Source organism: Podarcis melisellensis (genome assembly GCF_964234715.1).
Source record: "Podarcis melisellensis genome assembly, chromosome: 16".
NCBI lineage: Eukaryota > Metazoa > Chordata > Lepidosauria > Squamata > Lacertidae > Podarcis > Podarcis melisellensis.
Window position 1 is genome coordinate 35,758,949 of NC_138533.1, and position 26,035 is coordinate 35,784,983.

General features: G+C 45.9%; 1 protein-coding gene across 2 annotated transcripts in view; it reads left to right on the plus strand.

Moving 5' to 3' along the window:
* Positions 1 to 26,035, plus strand: part of SLC15A4 (solute carrier family 15 member 4) — a 54,667-nt gene that overhangs the window by 18,506 nt on the left and 10,126 nt on the right. The window contains exons 3-6 of one of the 2 annotated variants that reach the window (XM_081893367.1): positions 157 to 328; positions 970 to 1,047; positions 9,184 to 9,352; positions 17,422 to 17,577. In XM_081893367.1, the coding sequence (XP_081749493.1) occupies positions 157 to 328; positions 970 to 1,047; positions 9,184 to 9,352; positions 17,422 to 17,577 (575 nt within the window). Of the gene's footprint in view, positions 1 to 153; positions 329 to 969; positions 1,048 to 9,183; positions 9,353 to 17,421; positions 17,578 to 26,035 lie in introns of both variants that reach the window. The other variant, XM_081893366.1, reaches the window with a different exon arrangement.

Genomic DNA, 26,035 nt, shown 5'->3' on the forward strand with positions numbered 1-26,035 from the left:
TTCCAAACTGCCCTGATTTTATCTGTTTGTTTCTTAGAACTCCCAAGCAACACTGGGGATGGGGCTGCTAGTATACTATACAGGTTTCCCAAAATTTCCAGTTTTGCTGTGTTGCAGTCCTTTGGATCCATCTCCCTTCTTCCTTCTTTCAAGTAGAGACACCCAAGGGGTACTTCATCAACCAGCTCCCAAACAAAGCCTCTTCGAGATGGCCAAATCATCCCATGGAGGGCCATTCAGGGAAGATAAAGTTGAGGATGTGAAAGCGCTGGTCAAAATCATTCCAGTCTTCTTGGCCCTCATACCTTACTGGACGGTCTATTTTCAGGTTGGTGAATGGGGCCCAATTCGGTTTTTGGTTCCTGTATATCAAGAGCAGCAAGTGGGCTTGATTTGCCATCTAAGCAATCTTCGGCTGTTAGTGCAGAGGGTGAAAGTCCTTGACGTATTGAGATGGAGCCGCGGATGCCAGTCATAAAATGGCTGCTGCAGGAGTGTGGCATGACGCAAAATGGCTGCCGCGTCTAAAAAAAGTAGAAAAAGAGGCAAGAGCACAAAATAGGTTGCAGGGAAGCCCAACAACGTCTGGGTCTGTTTGCAAATCAATTGCTTTCAAGGAGAAGAAGTCTGTGTTTCTAGGGACAAGCAAGTATTTGTTTCCCATGTTGACATCAGCCATGTTGACTGTAAGCTGCTTGGGGCAGGGACCCTGCACTCTGTAAAGAATCATGTACATTGATGGGACTCTTGCCAGGGATGGGGGGCCTGTGGCACTCTGGGTGTTCATAGACTCCAGGGCCTCCCTCTTCCATCCATCATGGCCAATGGTCAGGGATGTTGGGAATTGGAGTCCCAAAACATCTGGAGGGCCGGAGTTTGCCTATGCCTGGTATAGTCCATCAACACCTGGGAGGGGCACATGTTCCCACCTCCAGCAGAATATAAACAATTTCCTTTCTTTCACTTCAGATGCAGACAACGTATGTCCTCCAAAGCCTGCACTTGAGAATTCCCCAGTTTTCAAACAGCACCTCAAACAGCCATACGGTAAGCGGTCATGTGGATACCCCTGTTTCCCTGCAGGTTGGCCTTCCTGGGTTACAGTTTCATAGCATGCAGGTGGGATTGGGGGGAGGGGAAGCACGATGAAGAATCAAAACAGAAAGGGGGGGAGCAGGCCCTGCCATTTAGTGGTCCGAGATGCGATCTCTTCCGGAGTGACCTTCTCCTCCTTTGTTGTAACTGTAGGCAGAGATAAGAGACAACACTAATTTAATGATCCTCAGAAGCATGGGAGAGTGTTCAGGCATACTATTAAAATAATAGATGGCACCATTGAACATTACCCTACCTTTTAAAGAATCCTTATCTATTAAGCCCCATCTGCAATATGCATTTAAAGCAGAATCATAACCATCTTTCCCCAAAGAATCTTGGGGGGGGGGGGAGTGCAGTTTGTTAAGAGTGCTAGGAGACCACAGAGCTAGAATGAGCAGAGTAATTTAATAATTAATAATAATAATATTTATACCCCACCCGTCTGTCTGGGTTTCCCCAGCCACTCTGGGCGGCTTGCAACATACCTAAAAACATAATAAAAACACCAATCCTTAAAAACTTACCAAAACAGGGCTGCCTTCAGATGTCTTCTAAAAGTCAGGTAGTTGTTTATTTCCTTGACATCTGAAGAGAGGGCGTTCCACAGGGTGGGTGCCACTACCAAGAAGGCCCTCTGCCTGGTTGCCTGTAACTTGGCTTCTCACAGGGAGGGAACCGCCAGAAGGCCCTTGGAGCTGGACCTCAGTGTCCAGGCAGAACGATGGGAGTGGAGACGCTCCTTCAGGTATACTGGACCAAGGCCGTTCAGGACTTTAATGGTCAGCACCAACACTTTGAATTGTACTCGAAAACATACTGGGAGCCAGTGAAGATCCTTTAGGACTGGTGTTATGGGTCCCGACGGACACTCCCAGTCATCAGTCTAGATGCCATGTTTGGGATTATTGTAGTTTCTGAGTCACCTTCAAAGGTAGCCCCACGTAGAGTGCCTCTCCCCAGGGAACTCTGAGAATGGTAGCTGCGTGAGGAGAAAGCTCAGCAGATGTCCCTTTTTGGTTCCAGAATGCATGCAAATGGACACAGGCAGACATCCATGGGATTTTCCAGGATCATTCCCTCAGGCTCTTCCCCAGATATATCTTTACCTCTATTGCTTATCTCTGCATATCTCCCTCTCTATACGTATCTGGACTGGCATGTGTAGTAATAATAATAATAATAATAATAATAATAATAATAATAATAATAATAATAATTTATTTATACCCCGCCCTCCTCAGCCAAGACCGGGCTCCGGGCGGCTAACAACCAATAATAAAAAACAAGTTGATTAAAATACAAATTTAAAGATTAAGATACAATGTTAAAACAATTAGGGAGCTATCTCATCATAGGAGGAGAAAGGAAAAAGAAAAAGGGGGAGGGAATCAAACTGATTCTGAGCCAAAGGCCAGGTGGAACAACTCTGTCTTACAGGCCCTGTGGAAAGAGATCAGATCCCGCAGGGCCCTGGTCTCAAAAGACAGAGCGTTCCACCAGGCCGGAGCCAGAGTTGAAAAGGCCCTGGCTCTGGTTGAGGCTAATCTAACTTCCTTAGGGCCTGGGACCTCTAGGGTGTTGCTATATGTGGACCTTAAGGTCCTCCGTGGGGCATACCAGGAGAGGCGATCGCCTAGCTACAAGGATCCTAGCCCGTGAAAGGCTTTAAAAGTCAAAACCAGCACCTTAAATCTGACCCTGTACTCCACCGGGAGCCAATGCGGCTGGAAAAGCACTGGGTGAATATGCTCCCATGGCAGAGACCCCGTGAGGAGCCTCGCTGCAGCATTCTGCACCCGCTGGAGTTTCTGGGGCAGCTTCAAGGGCAGCCCCGCGTAGTGCCCATTTTAATAAAGTAGAAATTCAAACTCCACTGGCACACATCAGGCTTGTGCCTAGGTTACACACAGGGAGCCTTTTACCCACATTCTGGTTTAGTAATGCCCTTTCGATGACACCGCTCCTGCAGGTTGCTGAATGATTAATCAGTTTTGTTGGGAAGGCACAGAAGTTGGAAAGGCCAAGGGGGGCTCCTGTCTCTGTGGGCGACCCCTAGTCCTAGGCTCGTCCCCCCTTCCTAAATGGTTCAGCTCACCTCCTTATCACCCTAATAACCCAAATTCATAATGTATGGTGGTTTTAATGCAGTATTCATAAATGAGGCGTTTGATCCAAAAAGCTAACCTGCTTAATATTAACATGTCAGCAATTCCGAGCAATTTGGAAGAACTTCATCACAAGGAGCCGCTGAACTTCAACGTGGTTGGGCAGAACTTCCAAAGTTGTAAATAAAGTTCTGAGTGTATAAGTTTCAGGCTTGTATCTCAACTTTGAATTCTGAGTGGCTGGGTTTTTTTTAAGACTCGTTTTAAGCCTGATGTTGCAACCAGCATCAACCCACTAAATCCCTAGGCCTGTATTTTGACTTTAAATTCTGTTTGGGTTTTTTATTTTACTTCATTGGACTTGTTTTAAACCTGGTAAAGATACAGGGACCCCTGACCATTAGGTCCAGTCATGACCGACTCTGGGGTTGCAGTGCTCATCTCGCTTTATTGGCCAAGGGAGCCAGCGTACAGCTTCCGGATCATGTGGCCAGCATGACTAAGCCGCTTCTGGAGAACCAGAGCAGCACACAGAAACGCTGTTTACCTTCCCGCTGGAGTGGTACCTGTTTATCTACTTGCACTTTGACGTGCTTTCGAACTGCTAGGTTGGCAGGAGCTGGGACCAAGCAATGAGAGCTCATCCCGTTGCGGGGATTCGAACTGCCGACCTTTTGATCGGCAAGTCCTAGGCTCTGTGGTTTAACCCACAGCGTCACCCGCATCCCTTTAAACCCGATGGGTACTTCCAAATTCATGTAAGCAGTTGCATCACCCCACCAAACTCCTAGCATTGTGCTCTCCCCACCCCTGAGAAAGGTGTCACACCTGATTCTTTCAGGACCAAATGGACAGGGGTTTCCACTTCCATGACGGGTTCTGGCTGTCATGGTGTGGGAGGTACAGCACCAGAGTTTTTGCTACTAAAGGTGGCGAGAGGAACCTATGGCCTGCCAGATGTGGCTGGACTACAACTGTTTCCTAGCTATAGAGCCCAAGCTCTGCAAGAATTTGCGTGCTGAGCATCTGTTGTGAGCCTTGGATGCTAGGGGGTCGAACAGGAGTGGGGACCGTTCTTCAGCCTGAGAGACATATTTCCTTCTGGACATCCTGGGAGGGGGTTGCATACGAGTGGTGGGCAGGACCAGAGACAAAAATAGGCCAAGCAATGAATGTTGTTTTTACTTTAATACTGTATGGTAGGCTAGTTCCTACACATACTTGCAGCCCCTCATATAGAGAACCAAGAGGCATTATCACAATTTCAAGGACACATTTCAGGTAGGCAAAACACTCAGCGGTGGTGAGGGGTCTAGCCTGGGATGGAGGAATGTGGCTGTAAATAACTCCAAGTGAGCAATGTTTTGAGGGCTATATTCAGCCCCTGGTCCTTAGGTTACCCACCCCAGGGTTGAACAATCAATAATTAATCAAGTACAAATCAGGCGTACAACAAAATACTGCTCTTATTAAGGATGCCAGCCAGCCATGGCCATTTTCTAGAATACTCCTTTCCATCGCCCCCTCCTGTTTTTTGTCCCGTCCCCCCCAAAAAATGGCCAACTAGTAATCTGTTCCCAACAAACATGCTCAGGTCTCATTGGGCCAGTTTGGCTCCACCCCTTGGTTTGTTTGGTTTTTTTTAAAAAAATATATAAACTATTTTTTCTCATGCACAAGTCAAAAAATGTACTCTTTCGTCAAGTTTTCTCTGTTGGGTAGGTAAAGTATAACTTGAAATCTTTAAAGCCAACAGCAAAGACTATACTAGTGGGTTGTTGTTGTTTTGAAAAAAGAAGCAGTAACATGAAAATGCTCTCAAATGCCAGTCTTCCAAAATGGCCGGATCTCTGGCTTTTAATGTGCTGCCTTCAAAACATTGAGGTGTTTACTCAAAATCGTTCAGAATTCAGCGCCTGGATGGTGGAGCAATAACCCCAGCATTCTGATTGATAATTTAAATGGCATTTCTTTCTCAGATTTTGTCGAAATAGCCCTAGGGTTCTTAATAATGAAAGTTGGGAAAATGTTTTGCATTTTGTTTTGTTTTTTAACATGCAAGGTGTGACTGTCGAAATCTGTCAGATACGCATAAAGTGAAATGCATCGTGCTATTTCGTTCTGCCTCAATTAAATTTAAAGTTTTGGTGGTTTGATCTGAATGCAAATTCAGAATCTTTTGACACCGCATACAGGGGCATCAGCTTTTATGAACTAGGGCAGACTTCAGACATGGCTGATTTCCTTTGGGGTTTTGTTTCATGTTCGTTAGAGTGCTGGTAATACATGTGAAAAGGACCAAGGAGTTCTTAGTAGAACTGCAGGTTCCTGGGTTCTGATCTAGGCAGTGAGATTCTATAGGGTGTGAAAAAATATGTGCATGCCACATTGAGCTTGTTTGAGGGAAAGCATACATATGATTAATAAGTTAATAAATAGTAATCCATGTAGGAAAATACAGGTATTCTGGGAGAGTATACATGCAGAACTGCAAAAAAATGCTAAAGATCTCTTTCAATAAAAAACCAGAGGCCTACCTCCTGGGAATAACAGATTTGGATATTCCACAAAAGAGGAAGGGTATCTTTTTATATGCGATGGCGGCAGCAAGAGTTTTGATCGCAGCAAAATGGAAGAGTAATGAAATCCCCTATATACAAGATTGGATCCAAAAGCTGACAGAATATGCCGAATTAGGTGGTTTATCAGAAAAAAATAAAGAATAAATCAAAACAGGAATTTATTTCTAAATGGGAGGTTATCTGAAAAATAAATATAGTAGTTTAAATTCTGTTGCAGCATTCGAGGAACTTCAGTAATAGTTGCTAGGTAGATAGAAGAAATTAGATTTATTGAGAATAATTTTAATTATGAAAAAAATGTGTATTGCCAATAAGTAATATGAATTTGAAATATGGAATAGACGGGAAGTTGGGTCTATAGATTTTTTATTGTTTGCCAAGAAAATTAAAAACTGCAGAAAGAAAATTATGTGCCTATGGTTATTTTTGTAATTTGTGTGTAATTTGGTATTTGTGTTTTTGTGTGTGTGTTTTTTCTTGTTGTATAAATAAATATTAAAATAAATAAATATTAAAATAAATATTAAAATAAATAAATAAATAGTAATCCACTTGAGATGTTGTGCTCAGACCCACCTGCCTGCTTGTCTTGGTATGTTCCCAGAGTTTCTCATGGCGCAAAGAGCTGGTGCAAATGTGCATTTGCTCTTGTGTTTTAAAGTAGATTTCCTAATATATTTGAAAACAAATGAACACACGTCGGTGGATAATCTGACTATATCCTCATGACCACTGCTCCTTGTGCATTTTTCTAATCTATGGGTTGTGCCGAAGAAGATTCCAGCGAAACTATCAGATTATCTGGGATCCCTGTCCTACGTTGTTATTCACTTACGATTTCGGCACCATGAACACCTAAAAAGTTTTACTGCTCAGCCCACAGGATAGCATCTATTACTTTGTCTCAACCATAGACTTACTATACTTTTATGGACTTTCAAAGATTGACAGACATGTGTTCATTTGTTTTCAAATATATTAGAGAATTTACAAGTGTACACATTTTGTTTTTGTTGTACTAAATCATTTATATTATGCAATAAGAACTACGGTGCTATCTAGTATACTGGTCTAGGTGTTGCTTGTGTTACTTGTTGTGTTAAGTTTGCAACACAGGGGTTTGTTGTTCTGTATTCAAGCACCGTATTTTTCGCTCTATAAGAGGCACCAGACCACAAGACGCACCTAGTTTTTGGAGGAGGAAAACAAGAAAAAAAATATTCTGAATCTCAGAAGCCAGAATAGCAAGAGGGATCGCTACGCGGTGAAAGCAGCAATCCCTCTTGCTGTTCTGGCTTCTGGGATAGCTGCGCAGCCTGCATTCGCTCCATAAGACGCGCACACATTTCCCCTTACTTTTTAGGAGGAAAAAGGTGAGTCTTATAGAGCAAAAAATACGGTAGATTTCCAGCATCAGGCTCTGTCAAGCGAGATGCTCCTTTAACTCAGAGGCGGAGAACATGCAGCCCTCTGGAGGTTGTTGGACTCTCAACTCCCATCAGCCCCAGCCAGCTTGGACGATGGGAGCTGGAGTCCAGCAACATCTGGGAACGACACAGGTTCCTATGCCTGGGATAAATGATGTTGATAACAGCAGCGCAAGATCCAAAACTCTTAGGCACTTTTGGGGGGGCGGGGAGACTTTCTAGCAATGAGAAAACAGTTAAGCAAAACCATGTAGGGGAACGTGTCGTTTCTGAAGCAAAGGGGGGAATCAGCAGGGAATGCATAACTGACTGCTTCCTGTCACCCCCACCATTAATATGAGCTCTGATGGCTGTTTAAAAGCCATCTTTGTGTGTGTTTATTTCAATAATTTACAGGGCTTTGTTTATCAGATGTGAGTGGCGTAATCCATAATTCTGCAGACAGGTGTTCTGGTGATTAATAGGGCTTAATGGAATCTCAGCCCCTTGCGTGACAGTCCTGTTCCGTTAACGAGATTCCAGGCTGAGTCAAGCGGTGAAATCTTAACGATGAAAATTAATGCCCCTCGTTCCACTGTACAGAGGGGTGTGTCCTCCCTCCCTTCAAATTGGTAGCCATAATGTATAATGTTCCTTATGATTTATCACTGTCCAGAAACTGATTCTGAATCACTTCTGGTCCTGGAATCATTAAAATTATGATCCCCTCCGGGACTGTTAAGAACGATGACACACACACACACACACACACACAGGAACAGTGTCCATCCTCCTTTTCCCTTTGGAGAACAATTGAAAGTGGGCAGAGTTATTAGTACTATTATTATTAATATTATTTCATTAAATTTATCCTTTTTCTTTTAGCAAAGTAACTCAAAGCACCTTGCAGATAGATGCATTAAAACCATTAAAAAAGCAAAGCAGAGCAAAATCGAAAAGGCAATTCATTTTTCAAAAAGCTGGTTAAAACATCCCACCCCCTCATAAACAGAAGAACATAGATAATTAAAAACCAGAGACCTGGTAAAGGGGGACGGGGCTTGCCTTGCACCTAATGATATATAATGACGGAGCCAGGAAAACCTCCCCGGGTTCCATTCTACTATGGAATGTGGAGCAAAATTGGGGAGAGATGCTCTTGTGCTCACACCCTGCTTGTGGGCTTCTCATTTTGGACATCTGGTTGGCCACTGTGAGATCAGGATGCAGGACTAGATGATAATAGTAGTAATAGTAATAACAACAACAATAATATAATTATAATTATAATTTATTATTTATACCCTGCCCATCTGGCTGGGTTTCCCCAGCCACTCTGGGCAGCTTCCAACAAAACACTAAAATACAATAACCTATTAAACATTAAAGGCTTCCCTAAACAGGGCTGCCTTTAGATCTCTTCTAAAAGTTTGGTAGTTATTTTTCTCTTTGACATCTGGTGGGAGGGCGTTCCACAGGGTGGGTGCCATTACCGAGAAGGCCCTATGCCTGGTTCCCTGTAACTTGGCTTCTCACAGCGAGGGAACCAGCAGAAGGCCCTCAGTGCTGGACCTCAGTGTCCAAGACCGGTGTGTTATGGTCTCGGCGGCCGCTCCCAGTCACCAGTCTAGCTGCCGCATTCTGGATTAGTTGTAGTTTTCGGGTCACCTTCAAATGTAGCCCCACATAGAGTGCATTGCAGTAGTCCAAGCGAGAGATAACCACAACAACAACAACAACAACAATTTATTATTTGTACCCTGCCCATTTGGCTGGGTTTCCCCAGCCACTCTGGGCGGCTTCCAACAAAGATTAAAAATACATTAAAATACCACACATTAAAAAATTCCCTGAGCAGGGCTGCCTTCCGATGTCTTCTAAATGTCAGGTAGTTGTTTAGATGGGCCTTCTGGCCTGATCCAGCGCTCCAGGCTCTCCTTATCCTCTTACAACTTTGTTCCATCTCTCTCTCTCCTCCCCTTTCTCCCCCAGTTCCCTGCAGCTTGGCTGACCATGTTTGACGCGGTGCTTATCCTCATATTAATACCTTTGAAGGACAAAGTGGTCGACCCCATCTTGAAGAGGCACGGCCTGCTCCCGTCGTCACTGAAGAGGATTGCCGTCGGCATGTTCTTTGTGATGTGTTCTGCGTTTGCTGCAGGTGAGAGAGGGGAGGGGACAGGTGAGAGTGCCGCTGGTTGAACGGTCATTTGGCGGCTGCCCGGAACATCTAGAAAATGGGATTAAAAATGCGATACGTTACACCAGCATCAGACCAAAAGCCTATCAAGTTCAACACTTTGTGTCTCGGTTTCTGACCCGATGGCTCTGGGAATCCCACAAGCGCAACAGTGTTTTCCCGACTTAGGGTTCCCAGAAGCTGGGGTCCTGAGGCCTTCTTCCTTCCAAAACTGGCTGGTAAACCACTGAGAGCCTTATTCCTCCATGAGAGCCAGTGTGGTGTAGTGGTTAAGAGCAGTAGACTTGTAATCTGGTGAACCGGGTTCGCTTCCCTGCTCCTCCACATCCAGCTGCTGGGTGACCTTGGGCTAGTCACACTTCTCTGAAGTCTCCCAGACTCACTCACCTCACAGGGTGTTTGTTGTGAGGGAGGAAAGGAAAGGAGAATGTTAGCCGCTTTGAGACTCCTGAAGGGGAGTGAAAGGTGGGATATCAAATCCAACTCTTCTTCTTCATGAATTTGTCTAATTCTGTTTTGAAGCCGTCCAAGTTGGTGTCCATCAATTCAAATCCCATGTAAATAAGTGCTTTCTTTGATCTCTTTGGAGATTCTGCTCCAAATCAATTCCGTTCCTCTTCCGTTCCTCCTATCCATTACTCAAATCACCTCCAGATAAAGTCATGTTAACATTTATTTCCCCTTCCAAGAAAAGTTAACATCTACCTACCCAGTAACCAAGATCACACACCCCTTCAATTCGGTTCCTCCCAAATTCTTTGCCCACCCAGGAATATTTTGGGCCCATACATAGACCCCTACCAACACCTGTGTCACTGTATTTGTTTCAGCAGTCCTGTGCCTTTAATCTTCTCTAATTCTGCAACTTAGTCAAGAAGAAAACAATGATGCCTTTGTAGGATGTGTAAATGATCTACTTATTGAGAATAATTTCCACATGCTCAGCACTTTTCCACAATGCTTCATAGACTGCTCATACCTTCACCCTGGTACCCACCACAAGGAACGTATTGATAAAGCGTTATAGTGTTAAATAAATTAATCTTGAAGGCTTGTAATCCTCTCAGTATATCAGAGAGAGGGACACTTTATAGGGCCATTAAGGCTTCTCTCTCGATGAGAAGAGGTAGTTACCTTATTAGGGACAAGGTCGTCTTGATATGTGGGCAAGCCAAGTTCCTGCTGTAAAGTCGTTTGAACTTTTAAACCAAGAATATCTTTTTGGGGTTTCTTTTATTTCTTTTATCCCTCTGCTACAAGAAATTTGTGCGCTTAATTTTAGTCAGTTCCCTGTACCTAGGCAGCACAACTTTCTGAGGTCTATATACCGTATTTTTCGCTCTATAGGATGCACTTTCCCCCCTCCAAAAATGAAGGGGAAATGTGTGTGCATCCTATGGGGCGAATGCAGGCTTTCGCTGAAGCCTGGAGAGCGAGGGGGGTCAGTGCGCACCAACCCCTCTCGCTCTCCAGGCTTCAGGAAGCTATCCGCTAGCCGTGGGATAGCTGTGCGAAGTCACACAGCTCTCCCACTGCTTGCAGATAGCAGCCTGTTCTGGGGGCTGGGGTCGGGGGAAGCTCGGGCTTCCCCCACCCCACCCCCGCACCTGGGGGAAAAATTTTTCCCCCCCTTTATTTCCCCCCAAATAAACTAGGTGCGTACTATGGGCCGGTGTGCCCTATGGGGCGAAAAATACGGTAACTTCAGCAAACAAAATTATTTTATCCTGCCTCATTTTTCCCCGGGTGCTAGTCCAGCACGACATCATTTTGGCTGCTTATGAATTGGGCAAACGATCTGGTAGCACACTTTTTCTCACGGGGCAGCAGCTTCTTTCGGGTTCTTCTATCCAGGCGAAATCCAGCGGCGCCACCTTTGCCTTCCCACCCCACCCGGCCTCCACATCCCCTGAGCGCCCGCTCTCCCCGATGCAGTTTGCAACGCCTATTAGAGGCTTTCGATTATTTCAGAATATCTTATAAATTGTGCGAGAATGCGACTGATTAGATTTAATGAACGTTGGCGGTGCTTACTTTCGTGGCTTACATTGTAAATTCTTAGCAGCGGTATTTAAGACTACTCAGCTGGAAAATCAACTCCGTTTGCAGCCTTTTAAAACAATTACGGCAAAAATTTAATCCCAAACTTTAAATGGTAAAGAAGCGCCTTCGATCGTATCTTGAAACTTGGCACATTGCTACTTCGAACAACCAAAAAAGAAAGGAAGAAAGAGGAAAGAGGATGTAGCGTGGACATATTTTTTTATCCCTCCGCAGGAGGCAAGGCAGTAAATACTGGGTGGGTGTGAATGCGCAGGGAACTTAGTGCCTAGACAGGAATTCGAATTCAGGGTTCTGCAAGCTGAAGTCCAACTTTCTATTGACTACACCACTTTTTTTAAACAGCCACCACAACCCTACAGAAACAAAATAAACTCATTTTGAAAGGCTTTGTGAGGAAAGGAAAGTATTCAACAAAGAAGAAATTGTTGGGGTTTGCTTCACTTCTAGGGAAAGATAATTAATTTGTTCATTTCATTTCAGAATTTCTCAGTGGCTCTACATTCACTGAATACCCAAGCAGAGCCCAGAAATAGAATGTAAAGCATGATACCAAATCATAAAACAGCATTAAAGAATTAAAAACTGCAGAAAGAAATTCGATTAAGGCTGCAATCCTAACCCCATTTACCTGGGAGCAAGCCCCATTGAATTCAATAGTGCTTACTGCTGAGTAGACATAGTTAGGATTGCAGTTGAATTCAGGAAGGCATGGAGAGAAAAGAAAAACTTTCAACAAATGGCAGAAACATTTATTATTATTATCTGGGCATTTTTAAGCAACAACAAGATAATGCAAAGTGACTTACAGTATACAAGCAAACAAATGCATATGTTAAAACCAGCATAAAAGAGAAAACAAAAAAATCTAAAGGACAATCCTAATTTTTAAAAGGAAGAATTCAAACATCCCACCAACTCGAGGCCACAGGTAAATAAGAGAATGAATTAAACGTTTCTTTAAGGTGTGTAAACGATGGCACCAGGCGGCACTGGCGGAGGAAGAGGAGTGCGGGGGGAGCGTACCGGCAGCGCGATCTCGGCAGGGTGCCATCGCGGCTGCTCCCCCACCCCCTTAGGTGGCGTGCCACACCCCCAGGATGCATGCCAGCCTGTTCTCCGCCCCTCGGTGCCGGAGCATGAAGCTCCACCACTGCCAGGCAGGACTCCCCACAAATGGGGAGCCACTGCAGTAAAGACCCTTCCTTGTGTTGCTGCCCCCTGGACCTCCCAAGGAGGGGGCACATGGAAAAGGACCTCCAATGACCACCACAGGTGGCAGGTCGGTACATATGAGGAGAGGTGGTCCTTGAGGTATAACAGTGTTCGGCAGGGAATTGATTGATTGATTGCACCGTTGTATACACATATTCTCAAGGCAGTTCACAACATAAATTTGCAATTAAAAGCACAAAATGCATAATAAAAACAATTAACAATACTAATGTATGCTAACTAATAAAAAATCTACCACCAACAAAATCCTCTAAACAATTCCCTAGGCCACAAATACAAACATCACAATTAACATTTAAAAACATTTTAAAACAACCCCCATTCCCCAAATAAAACAACACCCACCCAAGTTAAAACCCCATCTCCCATTAAAACAATCAGTTTAGCACAGGGGGTCAATCCCACAGCACTGAAAGCACTTCCTTTGCCACAGGAATATGAGGCACCATCTGTAGACATAAGCAAGTGGGGTGGGATGTATGGGGAGAAGCAACTTCTCACCCCCCCCCCCCCGTGGTCCAGAACTGCCTAAATTGCAGCCCATTCATCCCATCCAGGCTGGTAGACAGAGCCCGGCTTTACTTATTTACTGTATTTAATTTTAATCCTGCTTTTCAGACATCTGATGAAGTGAACAAACACAAACCACTGTGTCACAAAATGTAACAGTCTACAAAAATGCAAACGCAACATGCCGGCTGATAACTGTTAGTGAATTTATAATCGGTCATGATGTCATTCAACATATATGAATAAGCCACTTCAAAATGATGTATATATCCTACAACACATCTCACAAAATATACAAGTAACTACAAGTTGTTATGCGTATCAGAGTCAAACAAAGAATCAAACAAATCAATGAACAGCGAGGAACACCAAGCCATCTCTCAAAGGAAGACGTCTCACAAAAGTCTTAAAGGAAGACGTCTTATCAATGGAATATTCATACTGGTGGGGACTATCCAGTGAGCACTGATCCAATGATTCCCCACTAGAATGAATATTCCATTGATAATTATTCACTGATGAAGACTTTATTTCGAAACAGTTGAACTATTCCGGATATACTGTCCTTTTGAGACTTTGGAGAGACGTCTTCCTTTAAGACTTTTGTGAGACGTCTTCCATTGAGAGATGGCTTGGCATTCCTCACTATTCATTTATTTGATTTGTTTGGACGCTCTGGTTGCGAACGTGATCTGTGTGGGAGGCATGTTCGCAACCTGCAGCATCGTGTCAGCGCATGCACGGGTCATGATACGGTGCTTCTGCGTATGCGCAAAGTGCGATTTAGCGCTCGTGCGCAAGTGCTGAAACCCGGAAGTAACCCATTCTGGTTCTTCCGGGTTCAGCGCAGTGCGCAACCTGGAAACGCGCAACCTGAAGCGTCCGTAACCCGAGGTACATCATTTTGAAGTGGCTTATTCCTATACGTTGAATGACATCATAACCGATTATATATTCACTAACAGTTATCTGATGAAGTGGGCGCGAGTCAGGGAGAGCTTATGGCGTACTCAATTTGTTGTCTTTCAAGGCTGCACAAAGCACCTTGTTGCTGGTTTGTTTGTTTGCTTGCTTGCTTGTTGCAGGAAGCGAACATAGGTACCACTCTGGAAATTCTGACAATAATTACCTCCCAAAGCGACTCACGCCACTTAAAGAGGGGGAGAGAAGGGCCTGATGCCATCAGGTGTGCAAGCTAAACATAGGCAAGACGTACAAGTTAAAGGGAGCAGACAGAATAGATAGAGTAGGGAGATCGGGTTCTTCTGATAAGTGGGATTTTCATCCAGCTGGAGCCAGGCTGGTCTTCCCTTGCTGGTAAGAAGAGGTAGCTCACCGGGACAAGACGGTTTGAGCACATAACACCAATCCTGCCAGGTGGTGGCCACAGATCGGCACGTGTTAACCATGAGCAAGCAGCGTTTCCTGCTTCACATGACTGGCATGAAATTTGAGGGGGGGGGGGAGGGAACTGCCTTTTTCAGACATCCTCCCAGCTGCATAGAAACCTGAAACGCAGTTTGCCTCCACTTCCTCTTTATTCTGCAAGCACAGCACCAATGTTGAAGGAGGCTGGTTTTCCTCCTGTGGTTGATATCTGTAGTTGATACCTGTAGTTGATAGTCCAAGCGGGAGATAACTAGAGCATGCACCACTCTGTTGCATTAGAAGCATTTTAAAGCATTCCAAATAGCTGGGGCCATAACAGCAACCGAAAGCAGCATACCCTAACCCAAAGATCTTCTGGCTGCCTCAGCTTCTGAGGCAGCAGTCCATCAGTGAATCTGTCAGAGCCGCACCTGAGGCCAGGTAGAAGGGGCAAGGGGCAGGTCCCACAAGGCCCACAGCCGATGGTCTTCTGTGCTGGACAGCCACACTCCTTTGAGGCTGTCAGTGGCGTAGCATGGGGGGTGCAGGGGGGGGCCGGCCGCACTGGGCGCAACATCTGGGGGTTAGGGTTAGGGGGCGCAAATCCACGGGTTAGGGGGCGCAAATCCACGGGTTAGGGGGTGCAAATCCACGGGTTAGGGGGCACAAATCCACGGGTTAGGGGGCGCAAATTACTTGCCTTGCCCCGGGTGCTGACAACCCACGCTACGCCACTGGAGGCTGTCTCCTCGGAAGTATGTCCTGTTGAATTCACTTGGGCTTTACTCCCAGTAAGCAGGTTTAGGGTTGTGGTACTTTATCCAGTGACTTCTGAATCATGCTGTACAGCTTGCAAACCTCATTTTTGTTGGGGTTTTAGTATTCATAGGAATCAAAAGGGATTTATCTCTTGCTTTTGCAAAATCGCTGTAGTCCAGCATTTGCATAAAACCAGCAAGCGCTGGATTTCAGGGTTTTTTTCTCCCGCCAGATAATACAGGTCGCCAGCATCTGTTGATGCTCTGCTTTGACTTTGTACCGGGTGTGTGTGTGTTCTGCTAGCTATAATGAGATGGCCTTTATTCCAAATGATGTCTGTTTGCATCAGTAGCTGCAAGCTAATCCACGTGGGACGAGGGACGGATTTGTGTAATTCTGGTTAATAAAACGAGAATACAGTAACGCCAGAATCCTGTGGTGCAGGAAACTGGAATTTCCCAAAAATGTGCTGCTTTTCCTGGCTGTTTTTGTTCTTGTTTCCTTTGGTGTGCTTACAGTATTTTCTGCATGTGGATGTGCGAAAACATAATTTAAGCTGTGCCTGCTTAGTTCAGCTAATCCTCTTGTAAGGCAAGCAGATCCGTTCTCTTCGAACTGTGAAGAAGCAGCGGATCCAGGGTACCAGCTCACTTGCCTAGCTTCTTATAGGAACACAGAGTCAGACCATGGAGAAATCTAGCGCAGTATTGTCCACACAGACTGGCAGCAGCTCTCCAGGGTATCAGCCAGGAATTTTTCCCAGCCCTTTCCAGAGACCCCAGGGATTCAACCCGGGACATTCTGCACACAAAAGGTCATAAAGGTTTTCATAAACGCTTTATAGAGTTTGGAGTGAGCAGTGAGGAAGGGGCCAAGTTTGCTGACGACACTAAATTGCTCAGGATCCATAAAACAAAAATACCTTTCCAAACTGAATGACTAAGTGGCAAATGCAATTCAGTGTAAACAAGTGTAAAGTGGTGCATGTCAGGGCAAACAAAATCTTAATTTCCCCTAAAGGCTCATGAGCTGGTGGACCAGGAACAAGACCTAGGGGTCATAATAGATGGATCCATGAAGAAGTCAGTCTTTGCAGTCTGCAGCAACTTTTATTTTTTTATTTTTTTAAAAAGCTAATTCCATGCTAGGGATCATTGAGAAAGGTTGCCCAGAAGGGCTTGCAGCCCACCGGCTAAAATAAGGTTCTTCACCCCTGATCTCTGAGGGATGTGGGTGGCGCTGTGGTTTAAACCACAGAGCCTAGGGCTTGCCGATCAGAAGGTCGGCGGTTCGAATCCCCGCGGCGGGGTGAGCGCCCGTGGCTCGGTCCCTGCTCCTGCCCACCTAGCAGTTCAAAAGCATGTCAAAGTGCAAGTAGATAAATAGGTACCGCTCCGGAGGGAAGGTAAACGGCATTTCCGTGCGCTGCTCTGGTTTGCCAGAAGTGGCTTAGTCATGCTGGCCTCGTGACCTGGAAAAACTGGGGGGAAACACCAGCTCCCTTGGCCTGTAAAGCGAGATGAGCGCCACAACCCCAGAGTCGTCCGTGACTGGACCTAACGGTCAGGGGTCCCTTTACCGTTTACCATAGGCGCCGACTCCATGGGGCCTGAGGGGGCCCGAGCCCCCTCAAAAATTCGTTTGGGGGGGCTCCGCCCCCCCCAATAATTTAAGAAAATTATTAGTTATATTATGTTGGTATTTTTTATTTTCCTTGTTTGACGATAGTTACCTTTTAAAATACCCCATCAACAATCTCGCGGGGCTGGCGTCAGCCCCACGAGAAGCGGGGATTCCCCCTAGATCATTAATATTCACCGCCCACGGCGGCAGCCAATTGGCTGCCGCAAAGGGCGGGCCCTCACAGGTTCACTTAAGGTTGGGGCAGCCCGGGGCTCGCCCCTTTCGTTCCCTCAGCAGCAGCGGTTTGGAGGTCTTGGGGCCCCCCCAATATTTTTTATAAGTCGGTATGGGCCCCCGCCCCCCCAATATTTTTTATAAGTCGGCGCCCCTGCCTTTTACCCCTGATCTAGAAGGAAGGGTGGGATTTTTAAAAAAATGTGAAGCTCCATATTACATTTCCCCCTCTCTTGCAGGAATATTGGAAAGCAACAGACTGAAGATCGTGAAGGTCAGGACTATCAATCAGACGATTGGGAACGCAGTCTATCATGCTGCCGATATGTCCGTCTGGTGGCAGATCCCCCAATACCTCCTGATTGGGTTCAGCGAGATATTTGCAAGCATTTCAGGTGAGTTTGGGAAGGGGAGCGCGGAAAGGTCTTGCGGCTCTTTGCTGTACGGCCATTTCATCCCATTGGCTGAGGAGCCTTGGGCCACAGGGAGAATGCCAACCCCACCCCACCCCTGCCTACCTCCCTGTGTGGCCCTCAAAACTCTTCCCAGGCCACATGCACTACTCTCTCCCAGCTTCCCGCATCTAATGTTTTCTCTGGCCGGAAACGTGTCTCTCAGCTTTGGGGAACGCCTCTTGCTTATCTCTGCTGTGCGAGATGCAAAGCTCAAATTTCACGCCCCGCCCACTTTTGCCTGTGGCCCCGCCCACCGCCAGCATGCGGCCCTTGGAACATTGCTTAGAAAGCAATGTGGCCCTCGGACTGGAAAAGCTTCCCCACGCCTGATTTAAAAGCTCTCTCACCTGCCCTGGGCTCTTGCTTCCATTTCATACTTTTACGATGCTGCTTTTAGGGATTTGCTGTTGAGGGGAAGAAAGCTCATTCTGTGTATTTGCAGCGTTTTCCACTTGGCAGTTATTTTAAACACGTTTGTGGGAGCGGGGGTAATTGAGGGTTTTTTTGTTCTTGTTTTTATTACGTATTTGGTGTTCTCAATTTTTTTATCTTGTGAAGAGCCCTGCCATCTTCGGATAAAGGGCAGTATGCAAATATAATAATAATAATAATAATAATAATAATAATACAGTGGTATCTCGGGTTAAGAACTTAATTCGTTCTGGAGGTCCATTCTTAACCTGAAACTGAGGTACCACTTTAGCTAATGGGACCTCCCGCGGCCACACAATTTCTGTTCTCATCCTGAAGCAAAGTTCTTAACCTGACGTACTATTTCTGGGTTAGCGAAGTCTGTAACCTGAAGCATCTAAACCTGAGGTACCACCGTAATAATGTTGATAACGTTGGAGCCCTGTTTTGTGCCATGTCATCAAGGTCCATGGTTCAGTCCCTGGAAACCACAGTCAAGTTGTAAGACCTGGGAGGAGAGGGGATTCTTAGCCTGACATCTCGGGGGGCTGCCACTGCCCCTTGGCAGTTGACATTGCAGAGCTGGATCTGAACCAATGGATTCAATTTACGAGGGGGTGGGGGAGAGGAAGAAAAATATCTAGCCTATCTCTTAGCAAGATTGCCCATGGGACACAAGTAGCTTTGATGGTGGGCTTTGGTGGGCTCTCTTTCCCTAGAGCTGCTTAAGCAGAGGTTGGGTGACCACCTCGCGGGGATGTTGTAGGAATTGATTTCCTGCATTGGCACAATGTACAGTGGTACCTCGGGTCACATACGCTTCAGGTTACAGACTCAGCTAACCCAGAAATAGTACCTCGGGTTAAGAACTTTGCTTCAGGATGAGAACAGAAATCGTGCTCTGGCGGCACGGCGGCAGTAGGAGGCCCCATTAGCTAAAGTGGTGCTTCAGGTTAAGAACAGTTTCAGGTTAAGAACGGACCTCTGGAACGAATTAAGTACTTAACCCGAGGTACCCCTGTATTAGAACTGCTTTTAAGAGGTTTCATGTCCTGTTGTGTGTCGCCCTGGGCTCCTTTGGAAGGAAGGGAGGAATAGGGGAGCCTCGTAAGAAGGAGGGGCCATAGATCAATGCTGGAACATGTGTTTAGTGGTCTGAGGCAGGGGTCAGCAAACTTTTTCAGCAGGGGGGCGGTCCACTGTCCCTCAGACCTTGTGCAGGGCCGTACTATATTTTGGAGGAAAAAAAAAGAAATGGACAAATTCCTATGCCCCACAAATAACCCAGAGATTCATTTTAAATAAAAGCACACGTTCTACTTATGTAAAAACACTCTGATTCCCGGACCGTCCACAGGCTGGATTGAGAAGGCGATGGGGACAGATCCAGCCCACGGGCCTTAGGTTGCCTACCCATGATCTAAGGGTCAGTCCTTGGCAGCCTCAGGTCTTGTTTTTAAAAAGATCAGGTGATGGCTAAGAGTTTTGCTGACTTTGGGAGCCACTGTCAATCAATGCAGATGGCACAAGGTTAGATGGCCCCAAGGCTGCAGATGTTGCCAGTGTGCAGCTTGAAATTCGCTGCCCTGGCCCAAGAGGCAAGTGTCCTTGAGTATTTCTGTCCCCTGACGGTTTCATGTAGTGTCCAGCAGTACAGGCTCCTATTGATTTTAGTCTCTTTTCTCTCTTTCCTTCTTTTTCGTGGAATGCACAAACGGGAGGAGGGAGCGTGGCCGTAAAATCTCATTTTCTGGTCTGTTTCACACACATTCAGGGCTCATTAGCAAAAGCAAAGCAAGAAATAGCTCCAGCTTTGTGCCTCCGTTTCACATGCATGTTGTTTTGCGTAGACGTCGAATTTAATAACTGTTGCTCTCTTTTCTCTGCTCCTCTCTCTTCCTTTTTACTCCCCCTCGACACTCAACACCAGGATCACCATGGGCCAAAAACAAAGAATGCCCCCCAAAATTGATATTCTGTGCCTCGTTTTTAAAGCCCCCCCCCGAAGTAAAGTTTAGTTGTTCATCTTGAACATTTAAGTTTAGTTTGGTTGATGAATAAAAACAATGTCCCTTTGATTGAGTACATCTTCACCTTTAAAATAAGTACGGTCATACCTCGGGTTGAATGTGCTTCAGGTTCGAGTGCTTTCGGGTTGCACTCCATGGGTTTCGCCACTCGTGCATGTGCAGACACTCAAAATGACGTCACACACATGCATGGAAGCGGCAAGGTGCGCCGTCTCATCTTATGTTCCATTCAGGATGCGAACGGGGCTCTGGAACGGATCCCGTTCGCATCCCAAGGTACCACTGTACCATACAGTGGTGCCCCGCAAGACGAATGCCTCGCAAGACGGAAAACCCGCTAGACGAAAGGGTTTTCCATTTTGGAGGTCCTTCGCAAAACGAATTTCCTATGGGCTTGCTTCGCAAGACGAAAATGTCTTGCGAGTTCCTGCGGGGGGGTTTCCTCCCCCCCCTTTTCCCCAAGCAGCTAAGCCGCTTAACAGCTGATCCGCTAAGCCGCTTAACAGCTGATCCGCTAAGCCGCTTAACAGCTGATCCGCTAAGCCGCTTATCAGCTGATCCGCTAAGCCCGCTAAGTCGCTAATAGCGCTAATCCGCTAATCCGCTAATGGGCTTGCTTCGCAAGACGAAAAAACCGCAAGACGAACAGACTCGCGGAACAGATTCTTTTTGTCTTGCGAGGCACCACTGTATTGGTCCAATTATAAGTTCTTCCCTGAATTCTGATCCGGAAAAGTTACAGTGCGGCTTATAATCAAGACCTTATGATGTGCTGCTGAAACAGCTTCCCAGGAGGACCATTGGGGTTGTGGGACAACGGTGCGCCGTGCACCCGTGACTCCCAAGCTTTCCCCGAGCTGCCGGGGGGGGGAGTTGCGCCACTTTGCCAACAGGAATCTCCTCTTCCTCCTTCATTTTGACAGCTTGGGAGTCGCGGGCGAGCTGCGCGCCATTGCCCCACATTCCTGGGATGCTTCCTGGGGGGAGCTGCACCGCGTTGCCGACAGCATTCCCCCCTTCCCCGTTCTTTTTGACAGCTCTTGGGAGGCTCCCCCCAGGAAGCAGCCCAGGAGCGTGGGGCAACAGGGCATCATCCACCCTCCGGCCCAAGCCAAGATAACACCTGATACAAGGCTGCCTTCGTTATATGCATTAAAAAAAACAAACTTAATTTATTATTATGATACCTTTATACCCCCACCTTTTCCACTGACAGGATAAAACCAGATAAAAGCAATAATTGCTAAAAACTTAAACAACAAGCAGCTCAACCTTGATAGAATTAAAACTTTGGCATCCATCTCAATGGAGTACGCCACCGGGGGCGAAGTCAAACCGCTGCAATAGCAGCACTAAAGTGAACTCCCAGGGGGGGGAGTGACCGCCTGGGGGGGTATATCTGGAGGTCCTGGGCTGCCTGAATAACAAGACCCGCCCCCCCAGCCTTATTGTCCAAAGGAAAGCGTAGCAAAATGTTTGGCACCAGCTTGGCTGCAGGGGTTGCTGGACGGAGGCGTACAGGGTGCCATCCAACTGTATTGGGGACTCCAGCAAGTCAGATTATTGTCTTCCCCATCCCTTGTGAGCCAAGTTTGGTATCAGTGCACTTCTTCACCCCAGGGGGACGGAGAGAAGACAGCTTTTGGGGCTTTCTGCCACGTGTATCTTGATTTTTATACTCTGCCATGTTACCTCCTTGCACAATCTTTATTATCAAAGCAGATATGAACTTGGTGGCCACAGGAACTCATTACTCGCATGCCCCAAAGCTCTTCATGGTCCGCCTTTTTAGGAGACGACTTTTTAGGACAACACCTCAGGGTGTTGTTTTGAGCAGGCTTTGGAGGGACAGCTCTGCAGATCTGGCAATGTAGATGGACCCATCTGCACTAGGCTTCAGGCTGCAACGGTGTAAATCAGGGCTTTGGAACCTTTTTTCAGTCAGAGGGCCATTTTCCTTACTGGGTGACCTTCCGGGGGCCACATGGCAGCCATTGGGCAGGGCCAGGGGCAAAAGCAGCCAGAGCAATTAATGTAAAGTTTTGTAGCATTAGGCTAACTTCTATAAACACATACAGTGGCCATTGCGGTATTAATAATACATTTCAAGGCCAGGAGAATGTCTCCCTACCTATCCATTTCCCCAGATGCGGCCAATGGAATTGCATTTTGGTTTCCCTAAAAATTCCTTGGGTGCTTCATCTGAAGAAAAGCCACTTCATTTGCTTCCGGGACGGAATACTGGCAGAAACTTGTAAAAGTTAACTTTTTCTCTCAGTAGTTCCACAGTGAAGCCACTAGGTGGCAGGATTTTAGATCCTCTTCACGGCAGAATGAAAATGTGGGAAAAAACTGTTCTGTCCTCAGGAATTTCAGCCCCTGTCGTTTTGCTTTTTTATATTTATACTTTTTTATATTTCTGCTTAGAAAAACTCAAAGAGGCCCTGTTCAATGTGGTGGGTATATTACGCTGCAGAGTTATACCAGGTGTCTTTTTATAGTTGTTTCTGGATAAACATTTGGTTCTGTTTTAAGCGAGAATTGTCCTTCAAGGGCCTCACAATTTGTTCATGTTATCCCACAATCCATACTGAAAGGGTCAGGTTGACTGTGGACTAGCCACTGTCTCTCAGCCTAGCCTACCTTAAGGGGTTGTGAGGGTGAAATGAAGGGAGGGAAAAGAAAATATATGCCTCCCTGTTTGTTTGTTGTTTTTTTTTAAAGCCACTATAAAATCCATAATAATGAAAATACACAATGGTACAGTTCCAAGTAGAAAATTAAAATATCTGTGATTAAAATTTGCAACGAAACAAGGTTGTTAAAAGGCTTAGCAATTGAACAGTTAAAAGTGTGATTAAAATAAGTAATTGGGTCTTTGGTCGCAAATTTCAAAGAGACTGGAGTAAATTTATTTGGTATATGAACAATTATTGTAGAAATGTGAAGACACTAGCGAGACTGAAATAAATCCAGGAACGATAAACTTTTCAGACCAAAGAGATAGAGTTGACTACAAGGATATTAAGGTCAGAAATTGATAATTTAAAATGTGATACAAAGATCTGAAAATTAAAAAAAAAAAAAAAGAGGGAAGGGACAGAGGGAAGTCAGCAAAGCAAAGAGTATATTTCTTTGTTATTGCAAGGTTGGATTTGTCGTGTTATAAAAGGAAAAACTAATAAAAATTATAAGGAAAATAAATAAATAAAATAAGTAATTGGGAAGGTCAAGTTCAGAGGAAGCCTTGCCTAAACTGGTGTGTCTTCAAGAGCCGACAAATGCCAATACTGATGGGCCTGTCGTCTTTCAGCCTGGAGGCATTTTGCAGGGATGGAAAAGCCCACCTTTGTGTTACCACAATCTGAGCACCATCAGCCTGTGAGAAAAAAACAACCAGGTTTTGTTTGCTCATCTTAATGCCCTTGCTCACAGCTGTCCTGTATCCAGGGCAGCTGTCTACCAGCTCCACCTGGTACGCAGGCTGAGACCCTACCTGCCCATGGACTGTCTGGCCAGAGTGGTACATGCTCTGGCTATCTCCCACTTGGACTACTGCAATGCGCTCTATGTGGGGCTACCTTTGAAGGTGACCCGGAAACTACAACTAATCCAGAATGCGGCAGCTAGACTGGTGACTGGGAGCGGCCGCCAAGACCACATAACACCAGTCTTAAAAGACCTACATGGGCTCCCAGTACGTTTCCGAGCACAGTTCAAAGTGTTGGTGCTGACCTTGAAAGCCCTAAACGGCCTCAGCCCAGTATATCTGAAGGAGCATCTCCACCCCCATCATTCTGCCCGGACACTGAGGTCCAGCTCTGAGGGCCTTCTGGCGGTTCCCTCACTGCGAGAAGCCAAGTTACAGGGAACCAGGCAGAGGGCCTTCTGTGGAATGCACTCCCACCAGATGACAAAGAGATAAACAACTACCTGACAATTAGAAGACATCTGAAGGCAGCCCTGTTCAAGGAAGTTTTCAATGTGTGACATTTTAATGTAGTTTTAATCTTTGTTGGAAGCCGCCCAGAGTGGCTGGGGAAACCCAGCCAGATGCTCAGGGTACAAATAATAAATAAATTATAATAATAATAAATAAATTATTATTATTATTAGTATTATTATTATTATTATTATTATTATTATTATTAGTGGGTGGGGACTACGAACCGTAATGGCGATGCAGGGCTGAAGAAAGTAAACCGCTGGATACCGGTTGCTGAGAATCTCAAGTGGAGATGGCGCTGTTGCTTAGGCAGCTGGTTTGCCACTTTGCCATTCACAACAGACCTCTTGCTATTTCCTGACTGCCCTCTGCACCTGATGAGCCATAATAAATGGGAAGGAACCAGATCTCAAGCTTGTCATTGCAAGCTTGTCATTGAGAGCCAGTGTGGTGTAGTGGTTAAGATCGTAGTCTTGTAATCTGGGGAACCGGGTTCGCATCTCCGCTCCTCCACATGCAGCTGCTGGGTGACCTTGGACTAGTCACACTTCTTTGAAGTCTCTCAGCCCCACTCACCTCACAGAGTGTTGTGGGGGAGGAAGGGAAAGGAGAATATGAGCCGCTTTGAGACTCCTTCGGGTAGTGATAAAGCGGGATATCAAATCCAAACTCCTCCTCCTCTTCTTCTTCTTCTTCTTCTTCTTCTTCTTCTTCAATGCTCTAAAACTGGCATTCGGCACTGCACAATGAGTCCGCAGGGAGCATGTGGCCCAATCTGTTCTCATGGTACACCTTCCCATCTTCAGTGCTGGATCATCTTTATATGTGAGACGAAGTAGATGTTGCAGGGCCTTCCTTAATTTAGATCTGGGTGCAACAACTTCCTCTCCAGTTGTGGTTCCCAGCAACTGGCATTCAGAGGCATACTGCCTCCCACGGCGGAAGCAGAAGACAGCGATTGAGACTAGTGGCCACCGATAGCCTTACGCTCCATGACTTTGTCTAAATCCCTTTTAAAGCCGGTCTCTCTCTGAACCATCCCCTCAGCTTACTACACTGTTAAGTGATTGCTGATCCATTGCTATTTGAAGTACCTGTAAAGGTAAAGGGACCCCTGACCATTAGGTCCAGTTGTGACCGACTCTGGGGTTGCAGCACTCATCTTGCTTTATTGGCCGAGGGAGCCGGCGTACAGCTTCTGGGTCATGTGGCCAGCATGACTAAGCCACTTCTGGCGAACCAGAGCAGCGCACGGAAACACCGTTTACCTTCCCGCCAGAGCGGTACCTATTTATCTACTTGCACTTTGATGTGCTTTTGAACTGCTAGGTTGGCAGGAGCTGGGACAAAGCAATGGGAGCTCACCCCGTCACGGGGATTCGAACCGCCGACTTTCTGATCAGCAAGTCCTAGGCTCTGTGGTTTAACCCACAGCGTAGGGGCAACTTATTTGCTGATGAAGAATCATTATTGAAACAGTTCGTTATCCGGAAAAACTGTTCTACACTTGGAGCCCTCATCACCGCACTTCTGCAGGATTTTGACTGTTGAAAGACAATTTGCCTTCATCTCAGCCTGTTTTGATACTGACTGATCCCGCTTTCTGATTCTGTGCATGGAACATTTATTCGACTCTGATTACTTGCGACTTTATGCAAGGATGACATATTTTCTGCTTATGAAGTGTGAAACAATATAATGTTAATAATATTTTGTTAGATCATTATTAGCCGCGTGTTGCTTGTGGTTGTTTGGAGTTTTCTGTTTTTGCAACACAAGGAATTTCCTGGCCGTACTGAGCCAAATGGAAACAATGGTCTGACTCAGTATCGGGCAGTTTCCTATGTTGTTGGTGATGGAGCTTGAGGTTCTGTTAAAGAAGCATATAGAATCAAATACAGTGGACGCTCGGGTTGCGAACGTGATCCGTGCAGGTTACTTCCAGGTTTTGGGTGTCGCGCACGCGCGGATTGCAATTCGGCACTTCTGCACATGCGCAAAGCACAATTTA